We start from the raw sequence: 23,460 nt of genomic DNA, 5'->3' as shown, positions 1-23,460 counted from the left end.
GTCATTTTATCCTGTGTTATGATTATGATCATTATGATCACGATCCTAATATCTGATCCCTCTCCTGCTTTTCCTTTAGGCTCCCAGAAGTCCGAATTTCAGACAACGGGCCTTACGAATGCCACGTGGGCATCTACGATCGGGCCACCCGGGAAAAAGTGGTCCTGGCATCAGGGAATGTCTTTCTCACAGTCATGTGTGAGTACACAGCTAAAGGTTTTCTCTCTCTCTCTCTCTCTCTCTCTCTCTCTCTCTCTTTTTTCCACCTATTGATTTTCTTTCCTGCTGATCGACTCCGGTGAGGTTTTTCTTTTTCCATCTCATTCTATTAACCATGTCCGGTGGTTTTGTGGCGGTTTGGATATCCAGCATCAGCACTCTATTACTCTCTGTTTTGAAAAGAGAAATGAGGAAATGATGTCGAGAGGAAATGATGCCTGATATGCGCATAATAAGATCATTACAGGCTTTGGTTCATGATGCTAGCTAGAACTTTTAGCGGGTTTTTATTTCTAACGTAAGCTCTTTCGGCTAGCCTCCATCATGCGGTTAGCAAAAGTGCTTCATCTTCTGGCAATAATTAGTAATATGAAGACGTGAGAGAGGAAGAGTGTGTGTGCGTAATGACATTTGCGCAGTAAGAATGCTATTAGTGGAGCTGCCTGGTTGTGATAACAGCCTTTGAGCATGCCGAGGTGTGTGTGTGTGTGTGTGTGTGTGTGTGTGTAGTTGAGTGCCTACACTTCTGCTAATCCTCAGCAGCGTTTGTCATCCTGCGTTTATACACACACTCTCACAAATTCACATTGCACAAATTCAGAAATGCAGCTTCAGTGCCATGGGAACATCTCGCAATTGTGCGTATTTATTTTCTCGCAATTGCAAATTATCGCTCTATTGTAACATTTCCTTTTTTTATTTTTAATTTCGTAATCGCTAGATAAAATGGTGCCGTTGCATCACTACACATCGCTCCCAAATGTGAGTAAATATCACTCGTTTCTTTTAATCTTGTAATTATGAGTTTATTTCTCACAACCGTGACCTTTTATTTATCTTGTAATTGCAAAGTTAATATCACACAATTGCAACTGAATCTCGCAAATATTTCACAATTGCAAAACTTTTTTTTCTTCTGGAAATTGCAAGTTCATATTATTCAATTGTGACTTTTATTATTGTCTCATAATTATGAGTTCTTTTAAGGAAACTGACTTTTTTTCTTGCAGTTGCAAGTCACTAATATCAATATTGTGACTTATATTTTGAGCTTATAATTGCAAGGTATTTTCACGCAACTATGACTTTTTGCTCGTAATTGCGAGTTTATATCACTGTTGCATGTTTTCTTAATCTTGTCATTGTGAATTAATATTTCATAAGTGTGACTTTTTAACTAGATATTGCAAGTTTTTTTCACTCACTTGTGGCATTTTTTATCTTGTAATTGAGAGATTTTTTTTTTTATGTAACACTCCTCATATAAATTTTCAGTAAATGTCTCCTTACAGAAAACCTCACTTGTTACATTTAAAAGATTTGGGCATCAGGAGTGCACAGTGGCTTTAGTGGATAGCACGTTTGCCTTGCACTTGTGAGCGTGGAGTTTGCATGTTCTCTCCGTGTTTTGAGGGTTTCCTCCGGGTACTCTAGTTTCCGCCCCAATCTAAAGACATGCATGGTATGCTGATTGGCATGTCCAAATTGTTCATAGTGTGTGTGTGTGTGTGTGTGTGTGTGTGTGTGTGTGAGAGAGAGAGAGAGAGAGTGTACCCTGCTATGGGTTGGCACCTCATCCAGAGGAGTTCCCTGGGATAGGCTCCAGGCTACCCACGGCCCTGTGTAGCATAAGCGGTACAGAATAGGAAGGCATGGATGGATGAAAGGTTGAATGTCAAGTCCTTGTGAATGAGCTGTATTTGTGAATAGAGCTTTTCTTATTTTTCGGAGTAATCAGTGGCTTTTTATTTGGTTTTTATTTCATTTAAAAAACTCTCTCAAACTGAATTTTTTATTTTGCATTGGGATTCTTTGGATTTTGAAAGAAAGCCTGTACTGTTTGCTTTTCTAAGCTCTCTGTAATGATTCAGAGGAAACTGAGACTCTCAGTGGTACAGCATATCTCATATCGCATTCTTAACTTCGCTATGCACTATTTATGAAATGGCAAATTAAATATAGTTCAAATAAAATCATATGAACTGTTATTAAAATATTTTATTACAAAATTTATTTAAGGACTAGAAGTAACTTCTTTCTTATTAATATATATATATTCTATCCCAAATGGCAAATATTGAAAGCTCATCTTCTGTTTTGAGCACTTGTTCCTGCACTAGGTTGTTTATAGCTCTCAGTACAGCAGGAGGCTTAGAATACCATACCATTGTTGACTTTGCCCTACCTTTTTTTTTTTTTTTTTTACCTCAGAACAGACCTCATTTGCACAAGGATTATTGCAATCCCTTGATAGAAAGAAAGTGAATTGTGCTGCTAGTTTGACATGCCAGATAGGTCCCTCGTGAGGGAAACAACCTGCCTGTTTATGTCAGCCAGTCTCAGACACTCCCTCCCCACCATTTAAAAATGTAGTGGCACTTCAGAAGAAAAAAATACATGCTACATATTTCAGTTCACCTACACAAACGACTGTGGTGCATTTAGCTGGGTTTTTTTAATTTTTTTTTTTTTTTTTACAAAAGTTACAGTTTTCACAGAAAATAAAATATACAAAAGAAAAATATACTGCCAGTCAGGTACTGGTTGTGCTTTTATATATATATATATATATATATATATATATATATATATATATATATATATATATAAAATATATTAGGGATGCACCGAATGTTCAGCAACCGAAATTATTCGGCCGAAAATAGCAAAAAAAGCATTTTCAGTGTTTAGCCTAGCAGCCAGAGTGAGACGCGCGAATGTCACGATCTCGATGAGGGGGCGCGCGCATGCGCAAGCCACGTGCACGAGCTACATGCTCTTCGGATGTTTACTGTGGACATGTGCGTTTGTTTTGTTTCTGTTCCGGAGTATTCTGTCACGTCGCGAGACGTAAGGGAGTAGAGTACGGAAGCAGGTAAAGACGTATTTATTTAAGGGAAGACAGACAAATCCACATCGTAATCCAAAAAACGTAGTCAAGACAGGCAAAGGGTCAGGCGATCGGCAAACAGGCATAAACGGGGCAAAGCAGGAATCAAAGTCGCGGTCACAGAAAACAGGGTCACAACACAAAACAAGAAACATGAAGTAGTACTATGGACTGGGAGCGGAAAAACCAGTGGGGACTAAATGAACTAATCTATAGTTTAAACTAACTAAATCTATCAAGGAACATAACATTAACAACGTATCTAACTATACTATATCTACTATAATACTCCGTGAGGTGTACAGGGACGCAAGCGGTATATATCCCCAATATAATCAGCCGTATAGAACCGAATAGAACCATTTTTTGCACTCTTGTCAATGCACTTTTTAATGCACTTTTTTGTTGTAGGCTACAGAGTGTTACATTCTTTCAGCAGTCAGTTATAGGCCTAACATAGGCTATTCAAGGGGGGCTCAAAGATGACCACATAAAAATATTTTTATTTCACTCATTTATTTATTTAAAGTTATATTGTGTCTTGTTGGTAGCCTATGCCTGCTGGAATGAAAAAAAAAAACGCGAAAAAACCTGTTCGGTGTTTGACCTTCGGCCAAGTATTTCATTATATTTGGTTTCGGCTTTGGCCAAGAATTATTTATTTTTTAACTGTTTTAAAAGTAAACCCAATACCTGTGATATCTCAGAAAATTGTATCATAATTGATCAAGATATTGATTTATGTTGTATGTTGCCTGACTCGAAATTCTGGCCAGATCAGGTACAGCTTTTACTTTTTTAATATTTAATTCTGGGTTATAGTAACACAACTGAGAATTTTTTCTCATTATTTCAAATTATCACTCAATTGTGACTTTAACTTTTTTAAATCTTGTAATTATGAGTGATACACAACTGCAAAATTTATTCTCACAATTTCTCTGAGTTATCCCTCATGGGACTTTTTTCATCTAGCAATTTATGGAATTAAAATTGTGCTAAAAGTATTGAACATAACTTTTCAAGAAAAGAACAAAATATACAATGAGAATGAAGAAAAACACTCTGGAAATAAAAACAGTGAACTCAGTGGCAAAAATGTAACATTGTTTACAAATAAACAGTATTCTTTGTTAACAGTTTTCTAAGTTTCCTTTTCGTTAACCATTGTTTATGAATGAGTTTTCATTTCTGCTTTCAAAGTTTTCATTTACGTTCGGCAAGTGTACATTCGCCATTTTGGCACAAACCTCTCATGTGGGCAGGGCTTAACAATGATTTACTCTCATTGGCTAGTGAGATTTAGACTGACAGCTTCCTGACCTAAAAGCAGAGAACTACATTAGTTCATAATTATTATTTGAGGTTTAGGTAGTCTCATATGACTATTTTCTCAAGATGAGCTCGCAGGAGCATCTCTATTTCCTGGGCTGTTGATCCAAATCAGTTAATTGCTGTTAAGCCACGCCCATAGAAGAGGTTTATGCCAGAATGGCAAATGTACACTTGCGGAGTGTAAACGAATAGTTTGAAAGTGTAAACAAGTGACTAGTGAAAAGGAAGCTTAGACAACTGTTATCAAAGAATGTTGTTTATTTGTAAATCATGTTACAGTTTTGCCACTGAGTTCATTGTTTTTAGTTTCAGAGTGTATATTCATTGTATATTTTTTTTTTTCGTTTCTTGAAAAGTTATGTTCAAGACTTTTGGCACAAATTGTAATTCCATAGCAACTGAAATATTAACTTGTAGTTGCAGGATAAAAAGTTGTAATTTTAGTTTCTTATCCCACTATAATGTTATTAGTTTGTCTTTTGACTAAGAACACATTCATGCTATAAATGACACACAACAGACTGTGTTGTGTAAATACACATAGCTGGTGTGCTGGAAGCGTATGATGTTATTCTGCTTATACCACATAGCAATTTGCCAATCATTATAATGTTTCATTTATTAATGAACAATGTGCTTTTTAACAGTTTATAGTCAGAATAAATATTTATTGTGATGTAACATCTGCAAACAAAGTTATCACTTACTCTATAGCAACAATAAACAATTGTTCTCTCTCGCTCAAAAAACACAGCTTCTCTTATTTACCAACAAAGCAAAAAAAAGACTTTTTAATATCCATTTATTAGTAGTCTTAGATTATGTCCTATACAAGTCCCTGTGTGTGAGCTGTTCCCATAAAAACTATAGCTATTAAAAGAAGCGCATTAACGTAAACCTGTTGCTCAACTGCACTGTGGTATAAAAAGCTTTAAGACATCTTTTAAGAATTATTCACAATCATTTTCTCTTTTTGGGACGTGCATTTACTGTATCTTCTTCACTGAGTCCATTTGCATAAAAAAAAAACTATTACGAAGCATCGTTTCAAAACAAATGAAATCGTTTAAGAAGCCCATATATGAAGTAAATGAATTATTTCTTTATACTAAAGCAATTAAGTTTGTATTTATCAGTGTACACACACTGTTATGAAGCACTAATGGGATAATGTTTCTGATTTTCAAATTATTTCAAACAAAACCTTGTTAACTTCAAGCTAGTGACGGAATAGCTACTAATATAATTTTTTAAATGTTTTTTTGCAATAACCAATGTTTATAGCTGTTGTAATGCAAGTGATAACTTGTATCGTGGATGTTCAACGACATAACTATAAACGTAAGTATAAAATGGTTACAAAAGCACAACATGTCCTCCAATAATTAATTAAAAATTTTAAACTTTGTGGGATAAGAGGAATTAAACATTTCTTGACACTTCTTGACTTCAAGACACTTCTTGACATTCATTTCTGCATGAAAATACTCTAGAATGTTTTCTTGCTATTTCTTATGTATGCAATGCTTATGAATGTGTTATAACGGCTGTAAGTCTGGAAATCTGTTTGTTCCTTAATACTTAGTTTCCTTTTCTAGTGTTAGACCATAAACTGGTGCACTTATTAAGTGGAAATATTGTAGTTTGATGTTACTATCTAAAGTGGAATCATAAATGAGAAGGAAAAAGTCCACACCTAGCCTTTTAACCACTTATTATACAGGACTATCCCTTACATAAATGAATAATATCGGAAAAGTGAGCGCATTTTTCATTCATGCTAATAGACTCCACTGCATCACTGAATATGCGTTCACACAGTCTATCGTCTAATCTTTCAGAAACCACAGGAAGGTGTGTGTGTGTGTGTGTGTGTGTGTGTGCCATTAGGCCATGGGGAGTATGCAGTTGATCTCCACTGACCCTTAAATCCCCTTTCCCAATACGGACAATGAAGAATGTCATTTTGCATTGCAGCTAATTGCCGTCTAAGCTGAAACAGAATTATTCATAACCTATTAGCGTGCCAGGTTCGCCTGAGTAAAGAGGAGGGGAGGGTAAAACGAGACGAGCACAAAAGAAGGAAAACGAGTGAAAAAAAAATTGTTAATTAGTACGAAGCCATGTAGTGAGTGTTTAAATTTTTTCAAAGGAGCTTCATAAATAAGAATTATCATTTTAATGAGTCGCTGCCAATTATTCAATTATTCGCTCTTCAAAGACTTAATCTTTAAATTCATTTCACTTCCTGCTATTGTCCTTCACCCATGTTAGAAACTTTTGCTATGCCTTTGAATTGATTTAGAACTTTAGAAACGGCCAGGGAAAGCATAGTAAGTACTTCTATTTATTTGTGTATTACTGTTGTTAAATAATGTGTCACCTACAGTATAACAAACATATAACTTCTCCTAACAGGTTTATATTAATGGACCTGTTCTAATACATTATTGTTTCTATGGTAACAGCTCACACTCAGGGACCTGTATGGCGAACATTACACTCCATATAATCTAAGACTTTAAAGTTTTTAAAACAAAGAAAAACATAACTTTTGATATGGGGTTGATATGAGGTTTTCTTTGAGGACATGTTTATTTAACATTTATGTAAGGAGTCTCCAGTGTCAGTGCTTTGTAACATTCAGAGGTTTTTGCTCCTTGTGAAATATGTTGCGTTTAGAGGTTACTCAGTGACAGGAAGTTGCATTTTTTTGTCTTTTTCTTTTGTGCACTTGTCACATGGACATCCGACAACACTAAATGTAACTATAAATGGATAACTGTGACAAGCCCATCATCTCATAAGCAACATTACATCAATCGGCAAACAGTTTTATCCACAGTGATAATTCTCAACAGAATGATTAGGCCAGATAGTAGATAGACCTGGGATTGGCTTTCTTTCCAGCATTTAGGCCAGCATTTCCTAATCCAGTCCTCTTTGACCCCCACGTTTTTGCTCTTTTCAAAGCAGTTCCCACTAGAGCTGTTGGGAAGTTGGATAAAGCAGGAATGTGGATTATCTAAGAGTTATCTGGAATTAGGTTGGGGAAAAAAAATTGGTTAGAATGATATTGACTTTTTAGTCATCATGCCCAGGAGGATTTGTACTGAAAACCAAGACGAGGCTAAATTAACCGGTGCAGTCATTTGCTTAAGCGAGTTAATGCTTTGGGCAAAAATTGCTTATAGATGTTGGCTCTGGAAGTAAAGTAAATAAGACGTGAAAAACTAATAGTGGGTAAAATCAGTGTTGACATTTCTGGTAAAACTGTATTCCATAATCTGGGCGATTTTAACAGTTGCACGTTAAAAAAAAAATAGCATTCTCTTAACCAGGTTGCTTAATTATACTAATAATACTGAATGTATCAATATAATAATACAGTACATGAAAGGGGTGATATTTGAACGTCTACCTCACTGTAAAGTCTAAAGTTTTCTTAAGTAAGGCAGTTATTCCCCATAAAACATTGTTTTCAAAAGTATTAGCACCCCACACTTGATATTTGGCAAAGCCTTCAAATCATTTCCTGTAATGTCTAGCATATCCAGGTTATTTGTGTAGAACTTTTTTTGTGTGTCACCAGGAGACTGATTTTGGGTGATTTCTAGACATTTGTTTCAGGTCATTAACCTGAAAGATGCATCTCTTGGACTGAAGGTCTAATTCTTAACCTCCTAGCAGAGATGTAGCAGAATTCATGATTATGCTCCATTCACAACGTGGCGGTCGAAGAGGCACTGGAGTAGTGGCTCGTATTTCAGTTTGGGGCGAACCAAAGTTCCAACAACAGTTTGAAAAACAATAATCACAAAATATACAAGAGGCATCCATTTTTCATTTTGCGATTCGAGAAATTATTAATATCAGGGGTGGGTCAGTGATGTGTGTGGATATGCGTATCCAGACGAGGGAAAAAATGATCAGACGAGTTTGGCGAAAAACAGTAATTTGACTTGTAATTTTCTCAGAGATGGACAGAGAAAAGCATTGACATAAATAAAGCACAGAAACAAAGTCACAGAGTTGCACCTGTAAAATAGGAAATGACCCCAAGACCCCATTTTAATTGAATCCCATGCAGACGGTCTCGTCGCTGTCTCTTATCGCTATCATTAGAGGATCTTCTGTCATGTCACAGCAAACCAGTGCCTACCTTTCCCATCCTGCACTGCGGCCTACTGGTTTGCTGTGACATGACAGACCATGGCGGCCATGTTTGCAGGCCACAGTGCAGGATGGGAAAGGTAGTCACTGGTTTGCTGTGACATGACATCTTTATTATATAATCTGGTATGGAGAACACATTATTGAACAGCCCGTTATAAATTTTGAGCCAAGATTTTATTGGAATCATCTCGTATTATAATTAAATTTTAAACTAAAAAACCCATAGAATCAACCGAACTGCAATAATGAAACTAGGATTTCTGGGTGGATGTAGAAGTTGAGACAATTATTGGTAGTGCAGCTTTGTCACCAAGGACCACAGCTTGATGTAATAGTCATGATTACTGTATACTGAGGAGAACCTGAGTTAGTTTTTGGCTTTTACTAGCAAATAGCTTCCTGTTTAATCCTTGATCGCTGGACCCCCGGCCGTCTCCTCAAAGACACAGCAAAGTGAAAATGTCCTTCATCAAAACAAGTTTTAACTCACAATTCACGATTTTTCCTCACAGCAGTGTATTAGCTAATTGATTTAATTTCAGACTAAATCATCACCAGCAGTCTCAAATACACAAGTCTACTACATCCAGATTCTGCATTATTACTGTAAGTAATTAAAGTACATGTTTAGTTTAAGCACCTAAAGATTTACAGGACTAAAATAACTATATTTTGTTATGGAGTTCATAGAATCACACACTTGATAGAACTACAAGAAGCGCTATTCAGTACCAGAACCTCTTCACCTTTAGAAACCATTCATCCTCCTTTTAAAAATTTCCCCATGGTTTATCACTGAGTAATAAAAACAGCCTTGAACCTGGTAGTTTTTCATGGCAAAGTGCCTCAAGTGTATATGCATGGTTTCGTGTGTGTGTGTGTGTGTGTGTGTGTGTGTGTGAGAGAGAGAGAGAGAGAGAGAGAGAGAGAGAGAAACCATGGATGGTTTTACTGTCAGTTATTTTCATTTGGTTGTATTTAATTTGTTGTACTGCTTAATTTTAACATGGCTTGACAATTAGCAAGTAAAATATAACCTTTAATTAAAATCCTAGCCTTATAATTATTATAAAATTGTTATATTGATATTATTGTAATTATTATACAATTGGAAAAACACCATGCAATGTTTTTCCAATCTTTAACTGACCAGTTTCAGTGGATCTGTGCCCACTGTAGCCTCAGATTCCTGTTCTTTGCTGACAAGGTGTAACCTGATGGGGTCTTCTGCTGTTTTAGCCCATTTACCTCAAGGTTCTGTGTTTTGAGATGCTTTTCTGCTCACCACGGTTGTAAAGAGTGGTTAATTGAGTTACTGCAGCCTTCCTCTCAGCTCTGGCCATTTTCTATTTTCTGAACTCTTCTATCAACAAGCCATATATATCTACAGAACTGCTGCTCACTTGATGATTTTCATATCCTCCTGTCTTCAAAATCTCCAGATCTTCAGTTTCTGAAACCAGCCTCTCTGGTACTAACAATCTTGCCAAAGTCAAAGTGACTGAGATCACTTTTTTTTTTTGCTCTTAATTTGCTATTGAGGGTTTATAAAATAATTTAAGAATTCCACTCAACAGCTGATTTAATAAGCAAAATTAACATTAAAGCACTATTAATAAACAAAACAAGCACCAAGAACATTTCAAAGCATTATACATGCATCTGCAATAACAACATAAAAATAGACACAATGGCCCATTGTGTCTATTGTCTATTGCACTGAAGATAAATGACGGACTGAATGAATGAATGAATATACTGGTATATAATTATATATTTGTCTTTGCTTTAGCTTGCTATTTGTGAAGTTTGACATCAAGTGCTTAATGAAGATGAATCAATGACTGATTTAAAAACTGCAACAATGTGAACAGACCTAATGTCCAGTGAGCAGAAGACACTCAGAAGATACTCAGGGCAGTAACTTCAAAGGCATAGTCACCCTTGAGTTTCAAGCAGGACCATGGGACAGACCTCAAGATCTCAGACGCCTCCAAATACTCTCTATCCATGATTTAGGGAGGCACAAAGCCATGCAAGGCTTTAAAACCATGTTAAGACTTTGGCCTGCTGATTGGAAGGTTGTGAGTTCAAATCCCAACACTTCCAAGCTGCCACTGCTGGGCCCTTGAGCAAGCCCCTTAACCCTCAACTGCTCAGTTGTATAAATGAGATAAATGTAAGTCGCTCTGGTTAAGGATGTCTGCCAAATGCCTTAAATGTAAAATAAAATAAAAAATGACTGAAAGAATCTTACACTGAATCCTGTAATGGATCAGGAACCATTGGAAGGAGGCTAAACAAGGGGCAGCGTGATCCCTTTATTTCAGTAAGCATTCTATTATTATTAAGTCCAAAGATTTAAGAGTTATCATGTATATACGTAGTATAAGGCATTACAGTAATCTTTACAGTAGTTGAATTTACTTTATCTTGTTATGAAAAGATTTGCTGCTTATAATAAGAGTTTATTTGATGATCAGATTTGAGGTCCGAGTCAAAAAAAATGACCTCAAAATTCCATAACTTCCAGTCAGCTTTTGCTATTCTCAAGACAGTTATTGAGAAGCTTTATTGAAAGTTAAACAACAACAATGACAACAATAAATTAATAATTAACATCAATAAAATCTGTGTGTGATTTAGGCTACATCCACATTTATCTGGATCGATCTGAAAACTGCATTTTCATTTTAAAACGCTCTCAATCTACACTGGCATTTTCAAATGTTTTCCTCATGCTTAAACATGTAAAAATTTAAGTAATTTTGACCTGAGTCCTTTCCAATCTGGCGTTTATTTGAAAGTGAATCTGAAGGTTGTACAAAGTGACATTCATTTTTAACAAAGCTATCAAACTGGATAGCAGGCACAACAACATCGTCCATCGTCTTGATTGTTTTGAGTTGAGTGGGTCACATGACTGTGTCACATGATTAAAAATACATCATCGCTTTGCCATTTTCACAGTTCACAGTACAACGCGAGAACAGTGTTTTCATATTTATCCATTTGGGAAAGCGCTTTCAAAACGCTCAGTTTTTCCTGGAAAAAAACACTGTTTCAGGGTGGACAGAAGGCCAAAATCTAGAGAAAAGGATGCGTTTTCAAATTTATCCGGATTAATTTTGACTAGCCTCTATCTCTTTGAATTGATGCAGCAATGTTGAGGAAAAGCAGGTTTTTTTTTTTTTAAATGGACAGATGAAGAGGTGGAGTTGTTGTACTGCAGTACATCATCATCCACCATCTTGTTTGTTGCGAGTTGAATAGGTCACGTGACTGCATCACATGACTAAAAATACGCAATTGTTTTTGAATATCTCTGTCTTGTCAGTTCACACTAAACACGAAAACCATTTTCAAATTTAACCACTTGGTAGAGCGTTTTCGAAAAGTTCCGTTTTCGCTGGACAAAAATGCAGTCCCAGTGTGGACGGAAGGCCAAAACATAGGGGAAAAGGCACATTTTCAAATGTATCCAGATTAAATGTCGACATAGTTTTAGGAGAATATATTGGAACTTTAAATTAGGTCAATTTAAGAGAAAGCAAAACAGACAAATTTGTCAGTAAAACTGTTTTTCAGTTTAGGAGTTCTGTATACCAGAGCACAAATAACAGAATATAATCAATAAAATGGATAAATCTTGAAAAGAAAAAATCATCAATAAAATCTTTGTTTCATACAGAGCCCCCCTAGTGTCATGTAAGAAAAAAAAAAATACAGCCATGTGTAAACCGTACCCTCGGTTTTGTAAACCGTATGCTCGGTTTTGCAATCCGTACCTTCACTAGGGGGGCTCCGTAGTTTCATGTCGAAGGTTTGTATACCAGAGCAGCAACAATAAGTTGAATAAAAGTAGATAAATCCAGGTAAACAGAGATAAATCTTTACCTCTGCAGTCCAGTCTATATGTTTCAATTACACATGCCCACTTCTAATTATGCGGTGTGTATTTTTAGCCTGACAGCATCACTGGCACCAGGCATTTGGGAAGGTTGTCATGAGGTCAATGTATACACAACATTCATCATAGCATAGCATAATGAATCCTTGAAGGTTACTGTGGACCTTCAGACTGTTTTCCTTCATCTAATCTTGTGGTAAATCTGTGAACGGTTGCACTTCTCTTCAAAAGACCACTGAGATCCTGTGGATTATTTATACAAGGTACAAGATATACTGTCCTCTGGGTTTTAGTTTCAGCTCAGAATCTCAACAATTTCTGAATTTTTGTCCGAATTTCATTCAAAAAATAAGTGGAATACTTAGGAGAAAGAAAATCGATGAATTATTAAATTGCTGCTGAAAAAGAAGCCCAAGGATGACCATTGAGGGGGAAATAAACAAGCATTAACTTTCTAAAAACTCTTTTGGAAGACTACAAGTTCCTTTTAATTCTTGCTTCCAGTTTTGTTTTTTCTTCAAACTGCCACCATCTGGTATGTTGATTTGACAGCTCTTTATATAGTCCAACAGCAAGTGCAGTAATTTATACAATTAAAGTGTGAATTCTCTGAGCTGTCAGCTTTTCTCCACGCCATATCCACCTTGTATGTGCTAACCAATGAGCTGTCAACCAATCAGGACGTGGCCTCCATCTCCCTGACCTTTAAGGTCACACCACACCAGGAGTAAGAGAAAATTACTCTTACACCTTTCAACGTTCTGATATAAAAATAGTTCGTTTCATTCAGACATCGTGATGGAGTTAAACATAAACAATCTGTAATGCAGCACGGATTCAAACGTTGTTTGCGTAGGTGGATTTCTTCACTTTTTCACCTGAACTCATGCATTAAAAATCGCTCATTCAGGGGGAAAAGTTCATTTTTAGACGTTTCATGTGTTAAAGTAGGACACGGATTGAAGGTGTCTTGCTTGAGTCTTGCTAGGAAGAGAATGTAAATCTCAAAAATAAATAAATAAATAAATAAATAATAATAATAATAATAATAATAAGATCCAAATAGAGCAAATAAAAATATTCAATAGCACAGAAGACAAGTCTTGATAATCATGCATCTTAAATTGGGCTTCGCTGCTTAAATAAGTAAATATGCAAATAAACAAACAAATAATTACCTGAAAAGTCCTGATATGAGGTTTAACATATGAAAGTTGTCCTAAAAAATTCCAAATTTGTTTCATAGAGGTCTCTAAACCAGAGCACAAGTAAGACAAAAATTTAATATGATAGATAGATATAAATTGATGTCCTAAAAGAGAACAATGCAAATTAATTGACTGAGTTGTGACAAGTAAAAAATATCTTTATTACTTGGATATAGGCAAATGCATCTAATATTCATGACTGGTAGAAACTCTAGTGCCCGTATATACAGGGTTTTAAGGTATCCACCAGGCGCTTGAGGGGATAAGCTTTTCTGCTTTAGTTAAGATCTAGACACCAGAAAAGTTGACTTTTTTCCTATTCTAAGAAAAAGATACATACAGCAATTAATAAAATTTGACACGTTGCAGCTCAAATCTTTTTTTTTTTCCTTTGTTTGTTTTGTTTTCCCTTTCGGAAGACGTTTCAGCCAAAAAAGGGCCATTTTTCACCTTTTCTGGATGAAACCTGTCATCCGTAGTAAACATAGTTAACTGAGAGACATCTATTTATATACTTGTCCAGTATTAGCTATGTTATTAGCTAAGTTAACAAATTCAAAACATTCATTACCTTGACTGAAAGTGAGGATGCTGCATTAGTGCATCTTTCAAGCAAGAACATCGAGAGGAATTATTACTAATGTGAGATGGGGAGAAGGAGGTGGGGCTTCCAGGGTGGTCAGTTCATATCAGCGAGTCCAAATCATCTACTAAACTGTCAATCATTCCACATTCTCATGTCCGTTTATGAGATTCAACTGTCGTTTTTAATTGGTGGATAACAGAAAAGTGTACAGTATTTTTGCGGTATTCAAGTGATGACTCATGACAGAGTATTGTGATGAATCAATATTTAGGAATAGTTTTAATTTTATGATATTATGATGAGGCAAATCTAGGACTGTAAAGTCTAATTTGAGATGTTTTAGTAATGTCAGGCATGAGATTTTATTCAGCATCGCTTACCTTCATACTTTAAATGTAGAAGGGCTGCAGTAGCGGCTCGCTATCTTTCCTCTCTCACACTGAGCTGCTGTTAGCAGATCACATTAAATCTGAACATGCCATGCCTGCTGAGGATCTGGCATTATTTTCTCGGCATGAACACCGGAGCTGTTTATTCACGCCCGCTCCTGAAACGCTCCCACGGGGCAAAACTGCTCAGAAAGAAAGGGGCGGGGCCATGAGGGAAAACCAAATAGCCTTAGGCGTAAACCAGAGTGACAGAAATATGTCACGAGATGAATTTAGGATCTTGTTCTTGAGGTCTGTTCTTCAAAATCACACATAATTTATTCAGTGATTGTAACCCCTGATCTCATTTCAAAACTATTTAAAGCAGATAATTGTTATAATAATTGTAGCATTAATTTGCATGTACTTATTTATTATCAATTTAATAAATAATTATGAATATTTTTATCCAATGCAGTTGATAAATGAAGCAGAATCTTTAAGTGCTAATGGTATCTCCCTAACATTTTGCTTTTTTTTTTTTTTAGTTGTGATTTTGTACCTGTACTCAATTGCTTTCATGAAGGCTTGGTGAAAGCTCTTGGTAAACGGTGTGCCGTTATAGGAAATGAATCAACACAGGGTGGTGCGATGTGGCCCAAAGCAAAGCAGAGTTCCTGTACAGTTGGCTTCTTTAAGCTCATCCCAAAAGAATGCCTCTTCGTTTGCGGGTATCCCTGCAAGATGTCATGCCATCCATAAAGTGCTGTTCACCACAATGAAAGCAAATGGATGAACCAAGTGCCTACCATTGTGCAAATCTGCATACTGTATACAAATATGAGATAATCAATCCACAGTTTGGAAATTATTGTTTGACGTGAAAGCATACCAGGGTGCGTAATCGAAATATATTTGGGCCAAATGGTCCAAAGGGTCCCAGGACTTGTGTGGTCCATGTTTTCACATGGTCTTTCTCCCATTTATAATGCCATTAGTCTGAAAATGTATCTGTGTTTAGCCAAGCTAAATATCAGCTCTCATTTGAAGAATAGCAAGCTTCTGCATGCTTTAAAATGGAGACTGGACCTGCCATGAAATGGTGGATTGGAATCAGACAATCTGGAAGCTCTATGTAATCTCTGCATAATTTCTACATAATCAACTTCTCTAACTGTGCATATTTCCTTTGCAACATGAAAACCAATCCAAATATAAACAGGGCTCAAATTAAAAGCAGTGTCGCATAACGACATGACTCTAAAGAGGATGGGGAACATAGATTGACAGTTAAACAAGGGGTTGATTTATTTATTTTTTTGGTGCTATTTATGGCTAACTCTAATTGAAACAATCGAAGGAAAATTGGCTAGAAAATGAAAAGCATCTCAGTTAAAAGTAAAGTAAATGTCTTGCGTTGTAGTTAAACCTTCATCCACAACTAAAATGAAAACATCAAAGTAAAGAAGCTCAGCAAGGTGACATGCGCATTAATAAGATAGCTCATTCACTGAGGTTTGCTTCGGAGCGACCTTCGCTGGTTAAGACTTAAGTCATCCAAGTTAAGTCATCCTCTTTAAACATCTCACAGGTCCCATCTTCAAACACGGCCTGATCTTGAAAGAAGTGTTCACCTTGTGAAAACCTTGGAACTCTCCATGTGCCATCTCTGCGAAAACACACTCAGACGTTTTCTACTCCGTTCAGGCTTTTATCTCGGGCATAAGCTCGAGTGCAGCCCTGTGTGGTTCCTTTTCTCTATCTACGTCTCCTCATCCTCTTCTCCGTTTCTTCCCGTGAGCCTTCATCACTTCACTGCCAGTACCCCCCCCATCCTCCCCGCCGGTCTCCTGTAATTCTGCCAGAAGAGAAGCTCCTCCCTGGGGGAAGTCTGACTGGAGCTGAAGAAGAGCTAGTGAACTCATTTGCCCACGTTTGCCTCTTTCTCTCAGTGTGGTTTAGTACATCAGTGGAAACATAGCACCTTCTGACAAGGACATGTTTCTTCTCCAGCGGAAGATCTATACATCGATATGCGTTGTTTGCTCCGCCTACTTCACATTGCCAAAGGTCGCTCTGTCAATTTCCAGCTGATATTGAAAATGAATAATTTTCTATAAGGTTATAGAAATCATAAGGTTCCTCATAAGGTTACAGAAAAACCACATACAGTGGTGCTTAAAAGTTTGTGAACTTCTTTAGAATTTTCTAGATTTCTGCATAAATATGACCTAAAACGTCATCAGATTTTCACACAGGTCCTAAAAGTAAATAACGAGAACCCAATTAAATAAATTAGACAAAAGTATTATACTTGGTCATTTACTTGTTTAGGAAAATGATCCAATATTACATATCTGTGAGTGGCAAAAGGGGGTATGTGACCCCTTGTGCAGGAATAACTGCAACCGAACGTCTCTGGTAACTGTTGATCGGTCCTGCACATCGGCTTGGAGGAATTTAACCCATGATACACTTCCACAAACATGTGTTGTGAAGATCAATCTTTGCTAGATATGTTCTTTAAATAAAACAGGGCGCTCGCTCACACCTGATTGTCGTCCCATTGATTGAAAACACCTGACTCTAATTTCACCTTCAAATTAATCCTAGAGATAATCCACATATATGTAATATTGGATCATTTTCCGTAATAAATAAATGACCAATTATAATATTTTTGTCTCATGTGTTTAATTGGGTTTCCTTTATCTACTTTTAGGACTTGTGTGAAAATCTGATGAGGTTTTCGGTAACATTTATGCAGAAATATAGAAGATTCTAACGGGTTCACAAACTTTCAAGCATCACTGTAGACTTTTACAATCTCCCCAAATGGTGCTCTTGATAAATGGATTTGTTCTCAGGTTTCCAGGAAAGTCTTGATGCAAATAACCGACATCACACAAGAGAATTACACGTTAGATTTGGAATTAATTTGTTTTTACAAACCCATCAAGACGAGCTTGTAAGAAATGGCCTCACCTGTACAACTGGCATGTTTTAATTGGCTAAATGGCCGTGTACCAACGCTGTCAGTGGACAGCTAGAGGTTTGTTATGACCCCCCTCGAGAATGTATTACACGTCTGCTTGTTTTTATTTATTGCCCCGAGTCATGTTCATCCCACATGAGGGACTGAAGGGTGTAATTTACAATGCCTTGATCACTGCAGCTGAGTCTGAATCAGGCCGTGTTAGTGGGCTGTCGGACTGAGGGATTGGTGTTATTCCTGAAAAAACTCTTAAAGCTTATTTTTTTTAGAGAGAGTATTATTCTTAGAGGGTCTCTTAGTATCCAAGTTTGGATGTAATGATTCTGATGCCATGTTTTTGCATATTTCATCTAAAGTTAATGCTAAAGCCGAGTTCAATATAGAACAGTACTTGTGTATAAAACTGATGTAAGGGCGGGGCTTCAGTTAGTTCAGTTCAGTTCAGTTAGTGATGTCTTTCGCAGTGATGCGATTTTGTATCTTATCCATCCATCCATCCATCCATTTTCCATACCACCCATCCTAAACAGGGTCGCAGGGAAGACTGGAGCTTATCCCAGGGAACTCAGGGCACAAAACAGGGGACACTCAGGCCAACTGATCACTGGGTTCAGTTAGTGATGTCTTTGACTGTAACGACACGAAACTATAAACAGGAAGTAAGCGCAGGAGCAATGTCTTTATTAATAAACAAGCAAACGAAACACAGGGAGCGCGGTCTATACTGAACAAGATTCACTAGATTAAACATGAGACTAAAGTCTAGGCATTGCACGAGAACAGGACATGGAAATAAGACCGCTTCGCGAACGTAACGTATTCACCAGGCAAAAACTCAGTTACCGTTAATACTGCGCGACGTGCACAGCAAAACAAGGGGTTTAAATGACTAACACAATCAATACTAAATCATAGACACCTGGAGTAAATCAAGACACACCCTCGAACATGAACCAATGCTAAAACAAGGGGAAAACCAAACAAACCAGGGCGCGTGTCCATATACAAAAGTCCCGTGCACGCGCGCTCTCTAAAGCCGCGCGCGCATGTCGATGCCGCAGTGCCATCTGTCGGCGGGAGCGTAACATTGACTAGCTAGCTGGTCCATTAGCTAATATTAGTGATAACCAGATAGTGGGGCTTTTTTGCATCATTTAATTAATTAATTTGTTTGTTTATTGTAATTTGGTTTCACTTACAATGTAGACGGCCGTCATCAGCCAATCACTGCTGATGTTTATCCATAAAACGGCATCATCCACATGGCCGTAACTATCTACAAGGACACTGAGGTCAGGACGCAAGGTTTTATTTTGTTTTGCAAAATGTATGAGGAAGCTGCCACTTGTCTGTTTTACTGCAAATGTAAACACTAGAAAAGTAGAACACTTTTAAGAAATAACACTTTTGTTATTTCTTAGTACAAAATCTTCATTTCAACAAATACATGGAAAGATACAGTAATATCCATAATAATAAGCATCTCAGTTCTATCATTTATATTAACTAGATGGAATAGATGATTTATCCACTATTCTTTAATATAATCTTGGGGCAGTACTTACAGACAAGGTGTTTTTTTTACCACAAAGAGAGGCACTAAGGATTTTAAAAAGTTTATGAACATCTAAAAAAAAAAAAAAAAAAAAAAAACCTGACAGACAGTGTGCAGTCTGGTAAGGTAAGTAACTGTCTGATATGAAACCCGACTCACAGATAATATCAGCAGTGCCACATAAATGCATTTATTCATGTGGCTGAATTTGTCAAAACCTGACTACATAATCACTGCCATACAGGCAACTGAGAGCATGGCTTTTTCAAGGCTGTCGTCATTTAAACTTTAAACTACAGTAATTCAAGTGCTGTTCAGGCTTCATGATTGATTAAGGGCTCGTGAGTTCATCTTAGTGACCTAGAAGGATCCGGATCATCCTTAAGTTGTCAATTTGGGGGCTGCTTTTAGCTTTGTGAGTTACTTGAAAGATTAAAATTAGGAAATTACACCAATTTGTTTGTATTTTTCCTCTAAATCTGACAGTTAGAATAATGCAATAAACTAAATGACTATTCTAGAGTATACAGTATTAGAATAATAGTAAAAAAATAAAAATAAAAACCTCATTAAATAAAATAAATTATTACAAATAAGTTTTGATCAGGCTTTAAGGTTTTACTGTTTGTTTTTAAGGCACTATATGTGATTAGCACCACTTTACGTTTCAGAATTAATCTTCCTCTATATTACATCAAGGTTTCTTAGATCAGCTAGTCAACCTCTTCTGAATATCAGTGATCCCGGTTAAGGTCAAAGGGTGACTCTGCTTTTTCAGTTACAGCCCCACAGCTGTGGAATACTGTAGTTTGCTCCTCTCAGTCTGGTCTTTAAGTCCTGTTTCATTTAATGTTCTTTACCTTGTGCGATTTTGTATCTTATCCATCCATCCATCCATCCATCCATTTTCCATACCACCCATCCTAAACAGGGTCGCAGGGAAGACTGGAGCCTATCCCAGGGAACTCAGGGCACAAAACAGGGGACACTCAGGCCAACTGATCATGCAATCACACAAACATTCACACACTATGAACAATTTGAACATGCCAATCAGCCTACAACGCATGTCATTTGGACTGGGGGAGGAAACTGGAGTACCCAGAGGAAACCCCTGAAGCATAGGGAGAACATGCACACTCCACGCACACAGGGCAGAGCCAACCCCAGAGGGGCGAGGCAAATGTGCTAACCACTAAGCCCCTCTTTGCGCTTTTGTACAGCACGTTTGTCAACATTTGTTGTTTTTACATGTGCTTTACAAGTATATATTTTTATCATGGGTAAAGTTACTGTATGCCATGATAAAATCACTGTATTGCACATCCTCGAGTGGCTTGTTGCTTTTATAAAATGCCAACAAATACAATATGATAAAATCAAGTGTTCAATAAATGCATTTTTGTCATTATTATTAATAATATTCACAGTAATTAATAATAGGTTTCATTTCCGTGACCGATATTTGCCTGTTGACAGTAAACATTGCTTGCAGAGCAACATAAAAGATTTGTATATACCTTGAATACAACAATTGCGTAACTGTTTATCTTAATTAAGTCTTTAAACTTAATTGACAACAGGAACTACTTTGTCTCATGGATGTAAATCATTAAACATGCGATGTTTCGTTCATTAGTAAATTATACTTTAGCAAATCGCCGTTGTATACGCAGAATAACACACTCCAGACTGTGCGGGTAGATGAAAATAATCCATCTAACCGGTGTGTTATTGCTTATCCAATATCTAGCACATTAATACAGAATTCAGTTACTGTGATGCGGTCATACTAGATGTACATGTATTGAGGATTGGATTATAGAACCTAAACTGTGTTTAATCTATTTGTTAAAGTGTAGAGTGTTTTGTAAAGAGTTAAGGTGTCGATTTAAAGGGCAAGAGGGTGTTAAAACCACCAGATTGACACAGTTGCTCGTGTGATCATGATGCAGCACTTGGAAAAATATCTAGTTCTTGTTGCTTAAAGGAATTCCTTGCTTTCTGTCTCCATTCGAAATAACCCTAACACCCTGTTATATTAGGGACCTTCACTAGCTTTTTTGTCCTCAAAGCCAGTCACGAGAAGTGCAGTGCGATGAAGTGACGTGAAGTGAAGTTTGGCATCGGTGTACCACAGTAGCCTCGAAAATTGAATTAAAACCTAATGGAGTTGAGGTGCACGGCGAAAAAGAAATAAAATATCTGCAGTCTCAGGTGTGTCAAAGTCAATATGTTTGTCAGATTGGCCCTGAAGAGACTGACTCACCTCTATAAATGATACTTTGTTCCACATAATTAGGACTCTGCAGCTCGGCACGCCTGTTGAATCTGACTTCGTCCCCGAGAGTACCATCTTACTCGCGCTAACCTATTGTGACTGAGTGACTGTAAAATAGAAGCGGGCACTTTCGCAATAATAGCTCCGTCAAAACACGAGCCGGGATTCTCCGCGAGTCTACTGTACAGCCTAGGAGCTAACATGCTTTTCTCTCGCCAAGAAGAAATGAGGTGATTTATCCGCACAATGCCACCAACTTCACTTCATCGACTTCACTTAAATGACAGCAATCTGTAAATTGACGTACAAAGCGCTCTGATGTAATATGGCTCCAAGCATTGTTCCGTCTCGCAGATGCGTTCAGAAAGCACTTTGTGCATTATAGTTAGGATACACAATACTGTTCTGTCAAATTATGCTTTTCTTATAAGATCGTAATGTTTTTCGAAAGTATAAGGAAAACAGTTATTTACTGAAAGCGGCAGTGATAAAAAAAAAAAAAAGCACTTTAAAAAGCCGATATCAGCGGTTTACTCATTAAGACACAGGAACAGTTAATGCTGTTTTAAGAGTCTTTAACTATGCAAATGAAATTTAATGTAGGGCAGAACAATTGAATGATAACATTTTATTCTAGTATTATTGTCATATACCGTCAGTCAGGTCCATAAATATTTGGACGTTGGCAAAGTTATTGTCATTTTAGCTGTCTAGTGAAGTACAGGGTGTCCCAAACGTCTCCATACATAGGGGGAATTAACACATTTTAGCAAAATGTCTTCCATAATAAAAGCCCCAGTTCTGGCCAAAGAAAAGCAGCCCTGAAGCGTGATGCTGCAACCACCGTGCTTCATCATGGGTATGCTGTTCTTTTGGTGATGTGTATTTATTTTCCCCCAAACACACCTTTTGGAATTATGGAATTATTATAACTTTTGGAATTGGTCTCATCAGACCATAACACATTTTGCTATATGGTTTAGGGTGAGTAATGGTTTAGAGAGTAAGTTTAACCTGTGAATATTAACGTTTGCTCAATAATTAAACTCCAAATACACCGATTTTCAATGATGTGGATTAACCATTTTTCTTCCCTCAATATGGCACCGTATCTCTGGGAATATGCACACTTCAAAATGGGTTAAATAACACCATATGACTTTTTTTTCCTTTTTCAGCATTTTTAAGACAATGTTTACAATTAATATTAAAAGATATTTGCTTTGTTTTTTTGTACTGAAGAAAAATAAGATTAATATATAATTAATTAAGATATCAAACTTGAACCAAGTCATGTGACCCATATACTCAAAACAGACCCATCTTTGATAAATGAGAACAGAATTGGGTGAAAAAATGTCTCTCATGCTTTCTACAAGAAACTAAAGAGTATGTATCTTGTGGTGTCCGTTGTCTGCTTAAGTGCAAGGGGGGTTGGGGGGGGGGGGTTGGGGATTTACATCCAAATCAGGTGAACAGTGTAGGAATCGCAGCATTATATATGCACACATCAAGTATTTGACAGCTTTGCATCCAACGTCATTTTGCTCGCTTTCACCAGTGTTTCCACATACCTGTGTGTTCCTAATTTTAAAAAGATTAAATTAATCCGCCTTGTAAAATACGTTCCACCAACAGCCAGTTCACGCCTCGGCTAATGGGTTTAGTGCAGGGGGAGGGATACAAAATTAGTAGCTTGTACTATAGTTACCACATCAACGTACGTCACACCACCAAGATGTAAAACATACATATCATAAGAAACCTGTTTTGAGAAGGTCAATAAGAGCACACTTATTTGTCTTCTTTTCCTGGTTGCTTATTTGGTTATTTCAGATAACTACAAATAAAAAACAAATATCCCAGATATTTGTTTCTAAATAAATGACATAACATAAAAAACATGGTCTACATCCATTCCAACCTTTATTGAATTT

General features: G+C 36.9%; 1 protein-coding gene across 2 annotated transcripts in view; it reads left to right on the top strand.

Moving 5' to 3' along the window:
* Positions 1-23,460, top strand: part of igsf21a (immunoglobin superfamily, member 21a) — a 275,022-nt gene that overhangs the window by 176,773 nt on the left and 74,789 nt on the right. For both annotated transcript variants that reach the window (XM_053652843.1, XM_053652842.1), the window contains exon 4: positions 80-198. In XM_053652843.1, the coding sequence (XP_053508818.1) occupies positions 80-198 (119 nt within the window). The remainder of the gene's footprint in view (positions 1-79; positions 199-23,460) is intronic.

Source organism: Ictalurus furcatus, chromosome 21, assembly GCF_023375685.1.
Source record: "Ictalurus furcatus strain D&B chromosome 21, Billie_1.0, whole genome shotgun sequence".
Classification (NCBI taxonomy): domain Eukaryota; kingdom Metazoa; phylum Chordata; class Actinopteri; order Siluriformes; family Ictaluridae; genus Ictalurus; species Ictalurus furcatus.
Note: the sequence above shows the minus strand (reverse complement) of the source record. Positions and strands in the feature narration are given on the sequence as shown.